The sequence below is a fragment of the Aulonocara sp. 'chitande type north' Nkhata Bay genome, linkage group LG22 (assembly GCF_057382095.1).
Source record: "Aulonocara sp. 'chitande type north' Nkhata Bay isolate Kocher_YH1m ecotype deep benthic linkage group LG22, A_spYH_male_GT1.1, whole genome shotgun sequence".
Classification (NCBI taxonomy): Eukaryota; Metazoa; Chordata; class Actinopteri; order Cichliformes; family Cichlidae; genus Aulonocara; species Aulonocara sp. 'chitande type north' Nkhata Bay.
Window position 1 is genome coordinate 25,496,474 of NC_141364.1, and position 12,984 is coordinate 25,509,457.

The 12,984-nt window shown below is 42.4% G+C and overlaps 1 protein-coding gene across 3 annotated transcripts in view; it reads left to right on the top strand.

The window, feature by feature from the left end:
• Positions 1-12,746, top strand: part of LOC147304273 (uncharacterized) — a 45,743-nt gene extending 32,997 nt beyond the window's left edge. For all 3 annotated transcript variants that reach the window (XR_015126843.1, XR_015126844.1, XM_086280202.1), the window contains exon 7: positions 12,621-12,746. Coding sequence is in view for 1 of the 3 variants with exons in the window: in XM_086280202.1 (XP_086136328.1) it covers positions 12,621-12,671 (51 nt within the window). In the remaining 2 variants the exon portion in view is untranslated. The remainder of the gene's footprint in view (positions 1-12,620) is intronic.
• The last annotated feature ends 238 nt before the right edge of the window (positions 12,747-12,984 follow it).

Genomic DNA, 12,984 nt, shown 5'->3' on the forward strand with positions numbered 1-12,984 from the left:
GAGTTGGCCCTTTTAGTTATAGGCACTTTATTTGATACCATAATCAGATGGGTGGCTGGAGTGCTAGCCAATGCTACATAGCTTTATTAGCAAGTTGTATCTATAAGCGTTTCTATATGAGACCCATATTGTGCCAGAGTTATCCGCCATATTTGAAATACAACCACATGTTCAACATGTGCAACCACGTCACAGCTTTTGTTAGCTGTCTAACGTCAGGGTCTGGCTGCTGGGCTAGGGTTCAGCATTCACTCAGCATTATCATCACTTGGGCTTCTTGCTAGCTTTGTCTTAGCATTCTATCTGTGTAGATGCTTCCTAAGAGCCAAAGTTCTGTTACAAGTAAAATGTGGCTAGTTTCAATCCAGGAAAAGTTGTAGACTGCTTCAACATTTTTCTTCTCCCAGCAAATGAACTCCCAGCAAACAGCTGATTGTCATGGAAGAAAAAAAAGTTTGTTTGATTGTTTTTAATGGACTTTTTTTTGTTTTTTAGCCACCCGCGTGCAGATAACTGAAGCACTTTTGTACAACATAATTGGTACTGTAATATAATTACTGAATTTTGATGTACACTAATGCATTATTGAAAAATGTAATGTGATCACTTTATAATATGTGACACCCAGTGGTGGTCCTAGCCTGTTTGGCACCCTGGGCGAACACTCCCTCTGCCCCCCCTCCCCACACACACACACATACATAAAACATATTAAGGTTTGTACATTAACATAAAACACACACACACACATATGAAGGCTACCAAACAGCCATCATAATTCGTCATACAATGAGAACAGGACAAATCAACAATTGACACTGACTAATTAATATTAAAATCTGTAACATAATGTATTGTTTGGAGTTTAGTCTGTTACTGTTAGTATTTTTACCATTTCTTCTTGGAGAAACTGTAATCCACATTATTTCCTTAGGGGTTAATAGAGTCTTCTGATTCTGATTGTTTCAGGATACATGATCTGCCATTATCCAATGACACATCTGCTTACCTGTATCATTTGCTCGTTTCTCCTCCTCTTCCTTTCTATTTTTTCTAAACTCGGCATCTGATGGCTTTGAACTTTTCTTGTCCATCTTCCATTGGTTTTAATTTTGCACTCCAGTATGAACACCCATCCCCCAACCCGAGGATCAACACAACATAACCTAATAGACCTACACCTTAATTCACAGATTCACTTTGTCTAAGGTTTATTTCTGGGATTTCGCACAATCCATGATTCAAATCATGAATAGATAATGGGCTTGGATTTACAACATTACGAATGAAATGTGCTCTATTTGGAAGCCACCGGGCCCCTCCCCTTTCGACAGGTTGTGAAACTTTAAATCATCAAACTGTAAATTATAAATTTTAAATCGTTATTGATCCCTTTACCCCTAGTCCTAAAGTGTATATTTATTTTCTTACTCTTCTTAGATTCATTGTTTGTTTACTTGCACTGCTCTAACTGGAGCTTCGTCGTCTCGTCTCTCTAGATACTGGACTGTATGTAGTAGAGATGACAATAAAGTTTACTTTGACTTCAGCAGTGAGCAGCTGCACCGAGGGCTCTTGCACTCACTTTTCATGTATAGAATTTCGAAAAAACATCGGTGCAAATTATAAGTCTGTATCATAATGTCTGGTGTTTTCGTGTTTGTTGGTTTGTTTTTATTTTGTTTTATTTTGCAATTTGGTTATTAGACGCTGCTCCAGCCAGCCAGAGAATCCCCCGCCGCCCCGCCCTCTCCTCCCTGTGCCGCAAGCAGCAGGCGCACCTCGCAAACGGAGGGCGCCCTTACTCCCAGCAAATGGGCGATAGAAAACCGATCGGTGCCTATGCCATTCCCAATATGCGCCGGCTAATGTCGGGGCAGCATGAGTACGATCAATTTATTTATTTTTTGCCGATGCCCATGATGCCGCCCCCCACCATGATGCCGCCCCGGGCAACCGCCTGTGTCGCCCGTATCAAAAACCACTACTGGTTACACCCAACACTGCTAGGAAATGTATATAATGCTAGAATATCACACAGTAAAAAAAACCAACAACACCCCTCCCCCCCAAAAAAAGAACAAAAAACAAAAACAAAACAAAAACCCCGTATTGTAGGGGCTGTGGCAATTCAGGGTCATGCCATTCGGGCTTTGCAATGCGCCAGTGACGTTCAAGAGGCTGATGGAGAGGGTGCTCGTGAACATCCCTCGTGGCCGCTGTGTTGTGTACCTGGATGACCTGTTGGTGCACGGTGGCGACTTCGACAGTGCACTGTCCCACCTGAGCGAGGTCTTCAGTGCCATCGACAAGCTGGGCTGCGGCTCAACCCTGCGAAGTGCCGGCTGTTGGCGAGAGAGACCACGTTCTTGGGCCATGTGATCAGTGCTCAAGGTATTGCCACCGACAGCGCAAAGGTGGCTGCGGTCCGGGACTGCCCGACTCCCTCGAACGTCAAAGAACTGCGGAGCTTCCTGGGCCAAGCCTCCTACTACCGCCAGTTCATCAAGGGGTTCGCAACGATAGCCAGCCCTCTCCACCGCCTGACTGATAAGGGTCAGCCGTTTGGCTGGGGTGATGCCTGTGCTGCGGCTTTTGCACAGCTGAAGGAGGCCCTCACCAGAGCTCCAGTCCTGGCCTACCCCTGACGCAATGTAGGAGTCGGGGCAGTCCATTCACAGCAGGATGAGGCCGGAGAACGAATGGTAGCATACTTCAGCCGTGCTCTGGGGTGAGCAGAGAGGAACTACTGCGTGACTCGGCAGGAGCTGCTCGCTGTAGTGCTGGCGGTGTGGCACTTCCGGCCATACTTGCATGGCTGCCGGTTCCTCCTGCGCACTGACTAACTTGGCTTCTGAATTTCAAACACCCAGAAGATCAGGTGGCCCGCTGGCTGGAGGTCCTTCAGGGCTAAGACTTTGAGACCCAGCATCGGGCAGGTCGACAGCATGGCAACGCTCATGTCCTCTCCAGACGGCCCTGCAGGCTGTCAAGTGCCACTACTGTCAGCGGCAGGAGGAGCGGACCCAGGAGGCACTGGGCGTGACTACTGCTCAGGCCACAGCCAGCGGAGGGGGATTGGTCCCATAGACCACGCAACAGCTGAACCGGGAGCAGGAGGCTTACGCGACGTTGGTTCAGGTGGGGGCCTGGCTGGAGGCGGCGCAACGCCCAGCCTGGACAGGGGTGTCGGGACAGGGGCTTGAAGTGAAGGCCTACTACTCCTAGTACAACAATCTGGAGACCCATGATGGCCTCCTATACCGGAGATAGCGGGGCCCCAGTCAGGGCAGAGATATTGTGCAGCTGTTGGGGGCCGGCCACTATGGGAATGCCAAAACTCTTCACCGTCTCAGGGGACGGTTCTACTGGCCTAGTTGTCGATGGGATGTGGAACTTCATGTGCACTGCTGTGACACCTGCATGGCACAGAAGAGCCCAACTCAAGGGCCATGGACTATTTCACAAAGTGGCCAGAGGCCTATGCGGTGCCGGACCAGAGTGCAACCATGACGGCAGAGAAACTGGTTGAGGAGATGTTCACCCATTTTGGGGTCCTGGCTGAACTCCACAGTGACCAGGGGCGTAACTTCGAATCGAAGGTCTTCGGGGAGATCTGTCGGCGGCTGGGGGTGGAGAGGATGAGAACCACACCGCTCTACCCGCAAAGCGATGGCTTGGTTGTGCACTTCAACCGCACGCTGGCCACTCAGCTCGCCATTCTCACCAGCCGCCACCAGCGGGACGCCCTTGGATTTGGTGTTCGCGTTCCCCCCCCCCGAGCCAGAGATTGATGGTGGGCCAGAGATGGACTACTACAGGAGGCTGAGGGAGCGGTTGCAGGTGGTTCATGACTACACCCGCCAGGCCCAGGCCGGTCCCGAGGGGGGAGCTTTCGTGCCTGGTTAAAAGGTCTGGGTGTACTGCCTGGTTCGCAATAGAGGAGTGTCCCCCAAGCTCTGCAGTCACTGGCAAGGGCCGGCGTAGGTCGTGGAGCAGCTAACAGAAGTGGTGTACCGGATCCGCATGCTGGGCCCGGGGCGCATGGTGGTGTAGCACCAGGACAGACTGTCACCGTACCGACTGCTTGCTCCAGCAGCCGCCGAGGCAGGGGATGCTGGAGGCATCCCATGTACTGATCCGAGTGACTCTTCCCCCACCGGTCGAGATCGGCTGGTGCGCCGAAAGAAGACACCTGGACATTTGCAGGACTTGTTGGGTAATGGGGTTGTCGGGGATGACTGACCTCTTAGGTGGGGGCTATGTAGCGGGTCACGGTTGTTTGGGTTTTGCTTGACAGCTGTGTTCTGTTGTTTCAGGCGGTAGCGTTATGTTGCCATGGTTACCATGTGACGCGCTCTCTCTGCGACTGTGTGTTTCTGTTTGGAGAGAGCGCCTTTGTTTTTGTTGTCGTGGTGTTCTGTTGAATGCTAATAAACGGCTGTGCTCCCTGGCTAACTCACGGGAAGCTAGACCAACCGATACCTCTGTCTCCTCCTTGTCTGAGCTCGCCACAGTATGTATACTCTGTTAGTACAATTAAATGCACAGCAAGAATGTTAAAAGCTGTACCAACACCATAAACATACTCAAGCAGGCGAGCTCAGTGCCCACAACTAGCTTGCAGTTGTACCTGTATGCATCTGCACTCAGATCACACTTTTTCTTTTTTCATCTTGTTCAGCTGCAACAATGCATAAGGATGCTGTCAGTCACATGCTATGGAAATTATGTGCATGGAATGTTGGATTTATGTGATAGTGCACCTGATGTGATAGGCTGATTGAGAGGAACAGACACAGTCCTGTGTTAAAACATCAACCTTAATCTGTGTGTCAGCGACTGCATTATTCACAAGGTAGAACTTGCTGTTCATAATGCTGTGGAACACGTTAGAGACCCGGGTCAATTTCACATATTTATTAACGCTCTCCAGCTCATCTCAGTAACTGAACAAGGTGCCTCCTACTAATATTTTGTGATTTGGGTAAAAGGGGGTGATACTGTAGATAACTGCACACTACATATCTGCAAAAAAGCAGGAAAGGTTTATTTATTTTCCTTCTTGGTCTGGGATGCATTTTACAAGGAAATCATATCTTAATATTTACTTTGTTTTCAGGCTCTAAGTTCAGTATGTATGTGTCTGTCATATACATATAACACGTTTCCATTTCTGGTTTCCAAAAACCCCAGTTTCAAAATATATAAGCTGAAAAGCTGAAAGGTGCATTGTGTTGTGTTAACTAATTACTGTAGAAAGTACAGTGACTTTGTGATCATTAAAATGTATAAATGTCATAATTGTCACCAATTTGATGATGAATTGATGATGACTCATAAATTATGACACCCTCCCCTTTATAAGTTACTTTTAAATTGGTATTGGCAATACTGGTCATGTGTTTACTTGGTATCAGTTTGGCACCAAAATTGCAGTATTGCACACCACTACTTTGCAGATCTTCCATGGCAACTGAATAAGCATTTACTCTGGTGTACAAGAACTAACAGAAAGCTGACTGGAGGTTTTTTTTTCTTTTTTCCCCTCTTGTGTTTGTTTGATTTTGATTTTGGCAAGACGGCTTGTGAAAAGAAGTTTGTGATATTCTTTTGTGTCTGGGAGGAAGTAAGAACAAGAAAGAGAGGGACTCTTTTTTTTTTTCTGACCATCAAAGTGATTCCATAAAAAGCATATCATTGCTGGGCCAATATTTCCCTGTCATCCAAACAGCCTCGAAATGCTATCCTCGCCTTGATTTTTTTTTTTATTTGAACTTCATTGTTTGGACATTAGCAAAGGCACAGTTACGCACACAGCAACGCAGAGTGATGCCAGCACACACAGAATCCTGTAGACTCATTCACTAAGTGACGTGAGCACAAATATGCATATTTATGATACCCACACACCAGTCATCCTATCAAAAGCAGAGCCGATGCTTCTGAACTAATTACTCCCGCAGACACTTTGCACAAGTGCATGCAGCACTTATACAGTACAATGCAAGCTGTTGTGCACTGCAGTGAGGACAATCAATCAATTATCCAGCATCTTGTGACTGCGCCCCGATTTCTTCCCCTTGCCCTCTAGTGTCTTAAATATTTAGACTGTTTGACATCAAATGCATACATGAATGTCAATGAGGCAAATCTCAGTCCCTTAATAGCACTCACACACACAGACACAGACACACACACACACACAGACACACACACACACACACACACACACACACACACACACACACACACACACACACACACACACACACATATATATATATATATATGGTATGAAAAGTAAGCAGATGCAGTCACACGAAAATCATCCCAAAAACCAAATACAACAACAAACCTTTTTTTTTTATTTCCCCACACTCAGGCCCCATTTATGAATGCCGTGTTTCAGGATAGCTAGAAGATTGCTTGTGGACACCATGCAGGCAGAGAGTGATCTGCTGATTGTTACTTCAGGAAAATTGTATCTCTAGTCTTTGACACACAGAGAGGGAAAAGCCTATTTGAGGCATCCATTTTTTTCTTGTCTTTTTCCCCCCCTTATTGTCCTTGAGAGTGAAACCAGTAATAAGGCAGCCTGAACACAGCTCTGTGGCGCGCCTGTCAATCAAGGATCTCAACTGAGACAAAGCCACAAAGTCTGTTTCTTTACACACAGGAATGTAACATCTTCCGCCATTCTTTGTGTAACAGCCGTGTTTTTGGGCTTTAAAACAAATAGTGCCTTCCATTTTTATCTTCTTACTTTTGTGAAGTTTATTCTTTGTGGTGTTTTTATTGTGCCAAGACAAGCTGGCCATTTTTACAATAGTGAAATAGTAGAAAGTTTGCATATTATGATCTCATTCCTTCAAAGATCAGGCTACCAGGAGCCTTGGGTTTGCAAACCCAGGAATGAGGAGAACTTTTCATTATCCATTGCAAAAAAGAAACTAACCATGCCCACAACAGGCTACAAACATATAACTGCGTCATTGTCTAATCACCAAAATGTACCACCTCTCAGAAGCCACAGGCGCAAATTCCTCACTCTTGTTGTACATGCGTCTCAGTAATGCATATGATATCTACCTGCTTCTCTGCCATTACAGAAAGTTGTTGGGAAATGGACAAGAAATTAAAACTTTGAAGAGAGGGAAGAAGGAATAAAAAACTTTCCTGGGATGAAGAAAATTATTTTTATACAGGGCACAAATAAACCCGAGGACCAGTAATCCAAGTTTTATATTGTTCTCAGGTCCACTTGAGATCTTTTGCTATCTGATCTTGTTCTTTTCCACCTTGAACTTAGCTTCAACTGTGGGTCAGTTACAATGGTAATTGCTGACCATGAAGGTTCTGTCATTCACTTTTAAATATCCTCATTCATACACTCAATATCAAAGCACAAATGAGAATTTAAAGCAGTTGCAAAAAACCTCTGAAATAAACACTGAACTTTTTTTTTTCTTTTCTTCTTCTTTTTTATTTATTTATTTATTTATTTATTTATTTATTTATTTATTTATTTTTAGCACAGAGAGCGTTTCAGCAAGATTTTTAAATGTCAAAAATGAATGTCACCAAACTCATTACTACTGGCTTGGACTGTGACTTTGTAGCTTAATCCATTTTAAAATTTGTCCCATCTATTTTATTCACATCGTTGTCTTCAGCAGCTGTCACATTTCTTTTAACCCCACTGGGTTACAGTTGAATAGATATGACAAAACCACTGGTTTAAATTACTGAATAATGGAAAGCTTTCAGCACAGTTACGTTAAGTATTCAGCAATATAGACACTTACCAGCCACTCATTAGGACACCTGTTCAGCTGCTAGTTACCGAAAATATCTAATCAGCCAATCATATGGAAGCAACACAGTGTAGTTGGGCATGCAGACATGGAGAAGTTCAAACTGAGCATCAGGATTGGGAAGAAAGGCGATTTAAGTAACTGCACATCCAATCACGAAGCTGATAAGACCACAGCAGGTGCCATGTCTGTCAGCAAAGGACAGACTCATCAAAGTTGGACTATAGAAATAGAATAGATATCTAGATAGATAGAAACAGTAAAAAAAATAGAAAAAAGAAATCATGGGCTGATGAGTGTTGATATCTTTCGTGACATTCCAATGGTAGGATCAGAATTTGGCATAAACAACATGAAGGCATTGCTCCATCCTGCCTTGTACCAGCAGTCAAGGGTTCTAGTGGCTCTATAGTGTAGGGCACACTTTGGGTGAGTATTATTGCTGAACATGTCTTGGAGCATGATAACTCACCACAAAGCTCCCTGAGTTCTTGAACATGACAATGACTGTATTCATTATTCATTGACTGTATTCAACTTTAGTTAAATGACACAATGCCAGAGTCACCACATCTCAATCTAATAGATCACCTTTGAGATGTAGTCATGGATGTGCAGCCCCCATCTATTATACTATTATAATGTCACATCACTATGGACTAAAATCTCTGAGGAATGTTTCCAACACTTGTTGAATCTATAGCATGAAGAATTCTGAAGGCAAAATGAAGGGCCAAACCAGTAATAGCAAGGAACACTTAGTGAAGCAGCATACTGAATACATATTGAACAAGTATCACTGAGGGCCAATATAGAAAGTAATTTACAAATTATAGGGGGCAATAATTATCTATGTATAAAAAGAACTGAATAAAATGACCAAAAAGTATTGGTATCAATTTTTGATGTTGTCAAATTATCATTTTACACACCACTAATAGAACTGGCCAAGAATTTCACAGTTGATGCAATGTTGATTGAGTAGATAACACAGACCAAAATTTCATTGTGTTAACTAAATGGTTCTTTTTTTTTCTCTGTCTTAAAAAAAATCTCACAGTCTACATTGACAAATGGTCATATTTCCAGTACCCCTGCATTCAAATGTAAAAACTTTGCTTACCCTGTGTTATGTTAAATCATAGCTGGAGCTCCACTGATGGCTTTTGTTCATTACCAAAGCACATGCTTAACTAAAAGTCAAAATGCTCAGACTGAACAGACCGAGCTACCTCTGATCACCTGTTCTGAGCCTAACAGTGAGTCTCCATTCACAGGGTCAATCAACTCAGAACTGAAGGTTACAAGTCAGAGCTTTTTAAACATGTCTTTTTGAAAAAAAGAAAAGAAAAGAAAAAAGCAACAAAACAGCTACCACAAAAGGAAATACAATCAGAAACAACAAATGTAAATTCTGGCACACACGAAGTGGCTGAATGCCAGGTAGTATGTGTGTTGTGTTTAAGATTCTGTTGGAAAAGTCAGTGTGCTTTTTGCCAAAGTGTTTAGGCACACTGTGCTTACTACGTTGCTCTTGTGGCTATTAAATGCATTGTTAGTTAAACATTTTAATCTCTCTAATCATTCAAGGAAGTCACCCATGCCTTTCAACAAGCAGTATGAAAGGTACTTCCTTTTACCCGCTCATATAAAACTGATGGGTTTGAAAATGGCTTTTGTATAAGCCATTTTCAAACCCACTCTATTTCAAGTGTGTTTTGAAAGAACCTCTAACCGTGTGCATTCAGAGGGTTTCACAACGTCTAATCAAACCTTGCAGAAAACAGCAATTGTAAAAGTCTAAGATTTTATCAAGTTAAATGGAAAAATAGCACTTTCCAGGCTTCTCAAGGTTTAGGGGGTTTCACGCGTGTTGAGGGACTTCAGCCAGTGAGCTCTTTTGCCTGTGGTAGTCGACCTGTAAAACACTGGATTGTGCACTTTAGGAAACTGGTGCCTTTAAAGAGATGTGCCCAGGATATACACGCTACATCAAATTACACTCCTCCCTGTGCAATGCCTTGATAAAATTGTTTGTTTGAGCCTAGAGCATTTCATTGTTTGTGTTACTCAGAGTTAAGCCCCGAGCCTGGTATACACATCCGTAGCAAACACTGGATCCTTTGCCCATCAAAGTCAGCCTCCTGCTGTGATGCAATTACTCTTTAAAAACTTCCTGTCCAAAAGATTTGTGTGCAAATATCAACACCTTGGAAGCAGCATGGCTTTAAGACTGAATACCATGTGTGGCATCCTTAACTTGTATTTGTGTCAGGATGTCTACAAAATCATGTAGATGTTGTCAACATCTATTTGCAGTAATCCACCGGAGTTAAATTCTGCTTTGTGGTTTCAAAACTGGGGGAAATTCAGAGTGAAAGTAAAAAGAATCTAATATTTTTTACTTCCTGCACTAACATATTATCTGCAATGATCAAATTAAGCAGCACTAGTAAGTGTGAAAAAGTGCTCAAACCTCTGAACTCTCACAATCATCACTATGCGTATACCAAAGTATACCAAACCAATTATTGCTACTTTCATTATTAGCAACCCTTTCTCTCTGTACCTCAGAGGAATTATTTAAATGCATCGGTGTTTTTATTCAACGAAAATTTCTGCTACTGTTGTGTAAAAACATTTTGACTTTAGTTGCTAACTGTAGTTCTTGTGTGTCTCATAATACAGTGGGCAGTAAAGCTTTTCCTTCCAGTTGTTTGTCTTTTATTGTGTAGTGGCTCCCTGCCACTGAAGCTTCAGAGCAGGGGCACTAGCTCTGTGGTGAGTATTAAAAAAACCCTGTTCTTTTGTGTGTTTTATCCAACTGCAACAGGATTAGTAAAGGTGAAGCACAGCTTTAAAGAAGTTGGATGCCAGTAATAAGGTAGTAATACCTTATTACTGGCAGTGTAATAAGGTTGCACTGCATTAATTTTTATATGTTGGGTGTGTTTTGTACAAGTTGTAGTTATTTCTTATTATTTATCATTTTTTTTAATTTTTTTTATTTAATCAGCGCTTGCAGAGGACAACAGTTGAACGGTTCATAATGATGATTTTCTGTGCAGAAGGGGATACTGACTGTGCTGAGTTTTCTCTGTAAGATGTGCTGCATGATAAAAATACAAATTCTTTTTAAAAAAAGTTCTCTCCTTGTTCTTCCACACTTCTACCAGATGAGCACAGGCATATGCTAAATGTAAGTCAGGACCCACTTTTGGTTTCTCGCAGGATTCAAACTGCACTTTTGCACTTTCAGTACCTTTGTGGCACCTTGTCTTACTTCTGTATTGACTTTTTTCACTCTCTATGTTACTCACCTTATCTGGTCTGAAAAGCCCTGTGATTGGCTAAAGTGTCTGGCCTCTCTCTGCAAGCAGAGCTCAGAGGAGGCACGTAAGTCTAGTTTCCTGTAAGACCAGCGGAATAACTATCTGCTACAGTGCTTTTAGAACTAGTGTTGGATTTCACCATCATCTTAGTCCCATGATGCTTCTGGTAAATGTGTCCTCTAGAGTGTATACAGTGTTTTTGCCTAGAGCTGCACTCTTCTGTGCTGAGAAAACAAGCACTGCACTACTTTAATCTGCCTTATAAACATTTCTTTTTCTGAAAAGCTCCCTGAATTTGAGTGCTGTACTTTAATAGCATACTGCCATTGCTACAATGATATTTATTTAATTTCTTTTTTCCTTGATATTCCATGATTAACTGTGAGGGGTATTATTGCAAATTGGAAGCATTTACAAACCACAGCAACTCAGCTGTTAAGTGGCAGAACACACAAAGTTACAGAGCACTGTCACTGAGTGTTGAGGTGCATAATGTGTAAAAGTTGACAACGCTCTGCTGACTCAGCCCAGGGATCTTCATGGCATGGGTTGCCATGGCTGACAAAGTCCTGTAGGTCCCAAAAGGTTGATTCTGTTCATCTGGACATAGCATTTTCAGTGGGAGAAACATTTCAAAACTCATTCAAGTGACTTCTTCAGTCTTGGCTGAGTGCAGGTTTCCCCAGCCTTATAAACAGTACATTTGTACAATGACTGAAACTAGCCCACTGAAGGAACAATGGGCTGTGACATCAGTTCCTTGATCATTAATATGCAAATTGTCATGACCATTGATCAACAACCACTGATCAAAGCCCATTGATTATTGATCAAAGACCTTTGATCAATGGCCATAAGTACAAGTACTCAAAAGACTGGTCCAGTACTTTGTACTTCAAGCTTGGGTCCTTTATCAGAGGCCTGGGAGCTCAAGGGTCCTGTTCCTGCATATTATGTCAGCCAGTTTCTTGTGTTGTTTCCATCTATGGCCTGCCTGCTAGGATCTTGCATCCAGTTTCTATTTGCTGGATTGTCTCAGGGGCATCTGTGTACGTACATGAATATCTATATGTGTATGTATGTATGTATGTATGTATGTATGTATGTATGTATGTATGTATCTATCTATCTATCTATCTATCTATCTGTAAATATATATATATATATATTCCAAGATATCTAGCTGATATTATGGAATAGCATATAAACCTTACACAGACTTTGTGTGTGATTTCCACCCATTTTCAATCTTCTACGTGTTATTTTAGAGCATTAAATGCCATGAGGTAGTTAGAGTCGGGGATATAATACCCTCCACTATGTGACCTGAAAATGACACATAAGGAAAAAAAATGCATTGAATAACGTGCAAAATGGTTTGTGGATGTTTGTCTGTTATTTGTATTCCATAACAGCATGATACCAGGATGGGAAATCCATGCATGTTTATATCTCTCTTTCTATTTTTCAGGCCACGGGTGTCCCTCCTGAAAGTGGCCGTGTGAAATGGCAGCCGTGGTGACACAGTTTTCTTTTCTTTTTCTTTTGTTTGTCTTCACCCATGACAGTTCTGGTCTGTATAAAAATGCACTAACCTGAGTTGTTTTTCCTTTATTATAATCCCAATGAATATTTGCATCAAAGTAGCACTTGGGCATGGGTAATATACTCTTCTATTCTAAAACACAGTACTGTAGTGAAATTTATTAAATGAGGCAGAGGCAAAGGACACACAACAGTCATTGCTTTAGTTCATTAGTGAGCATCTGGATGCTGTGCACGCACAAGTTAGGCTCTAAATACAAAATGCAAACTGTATGCACTTTCCAAATGAA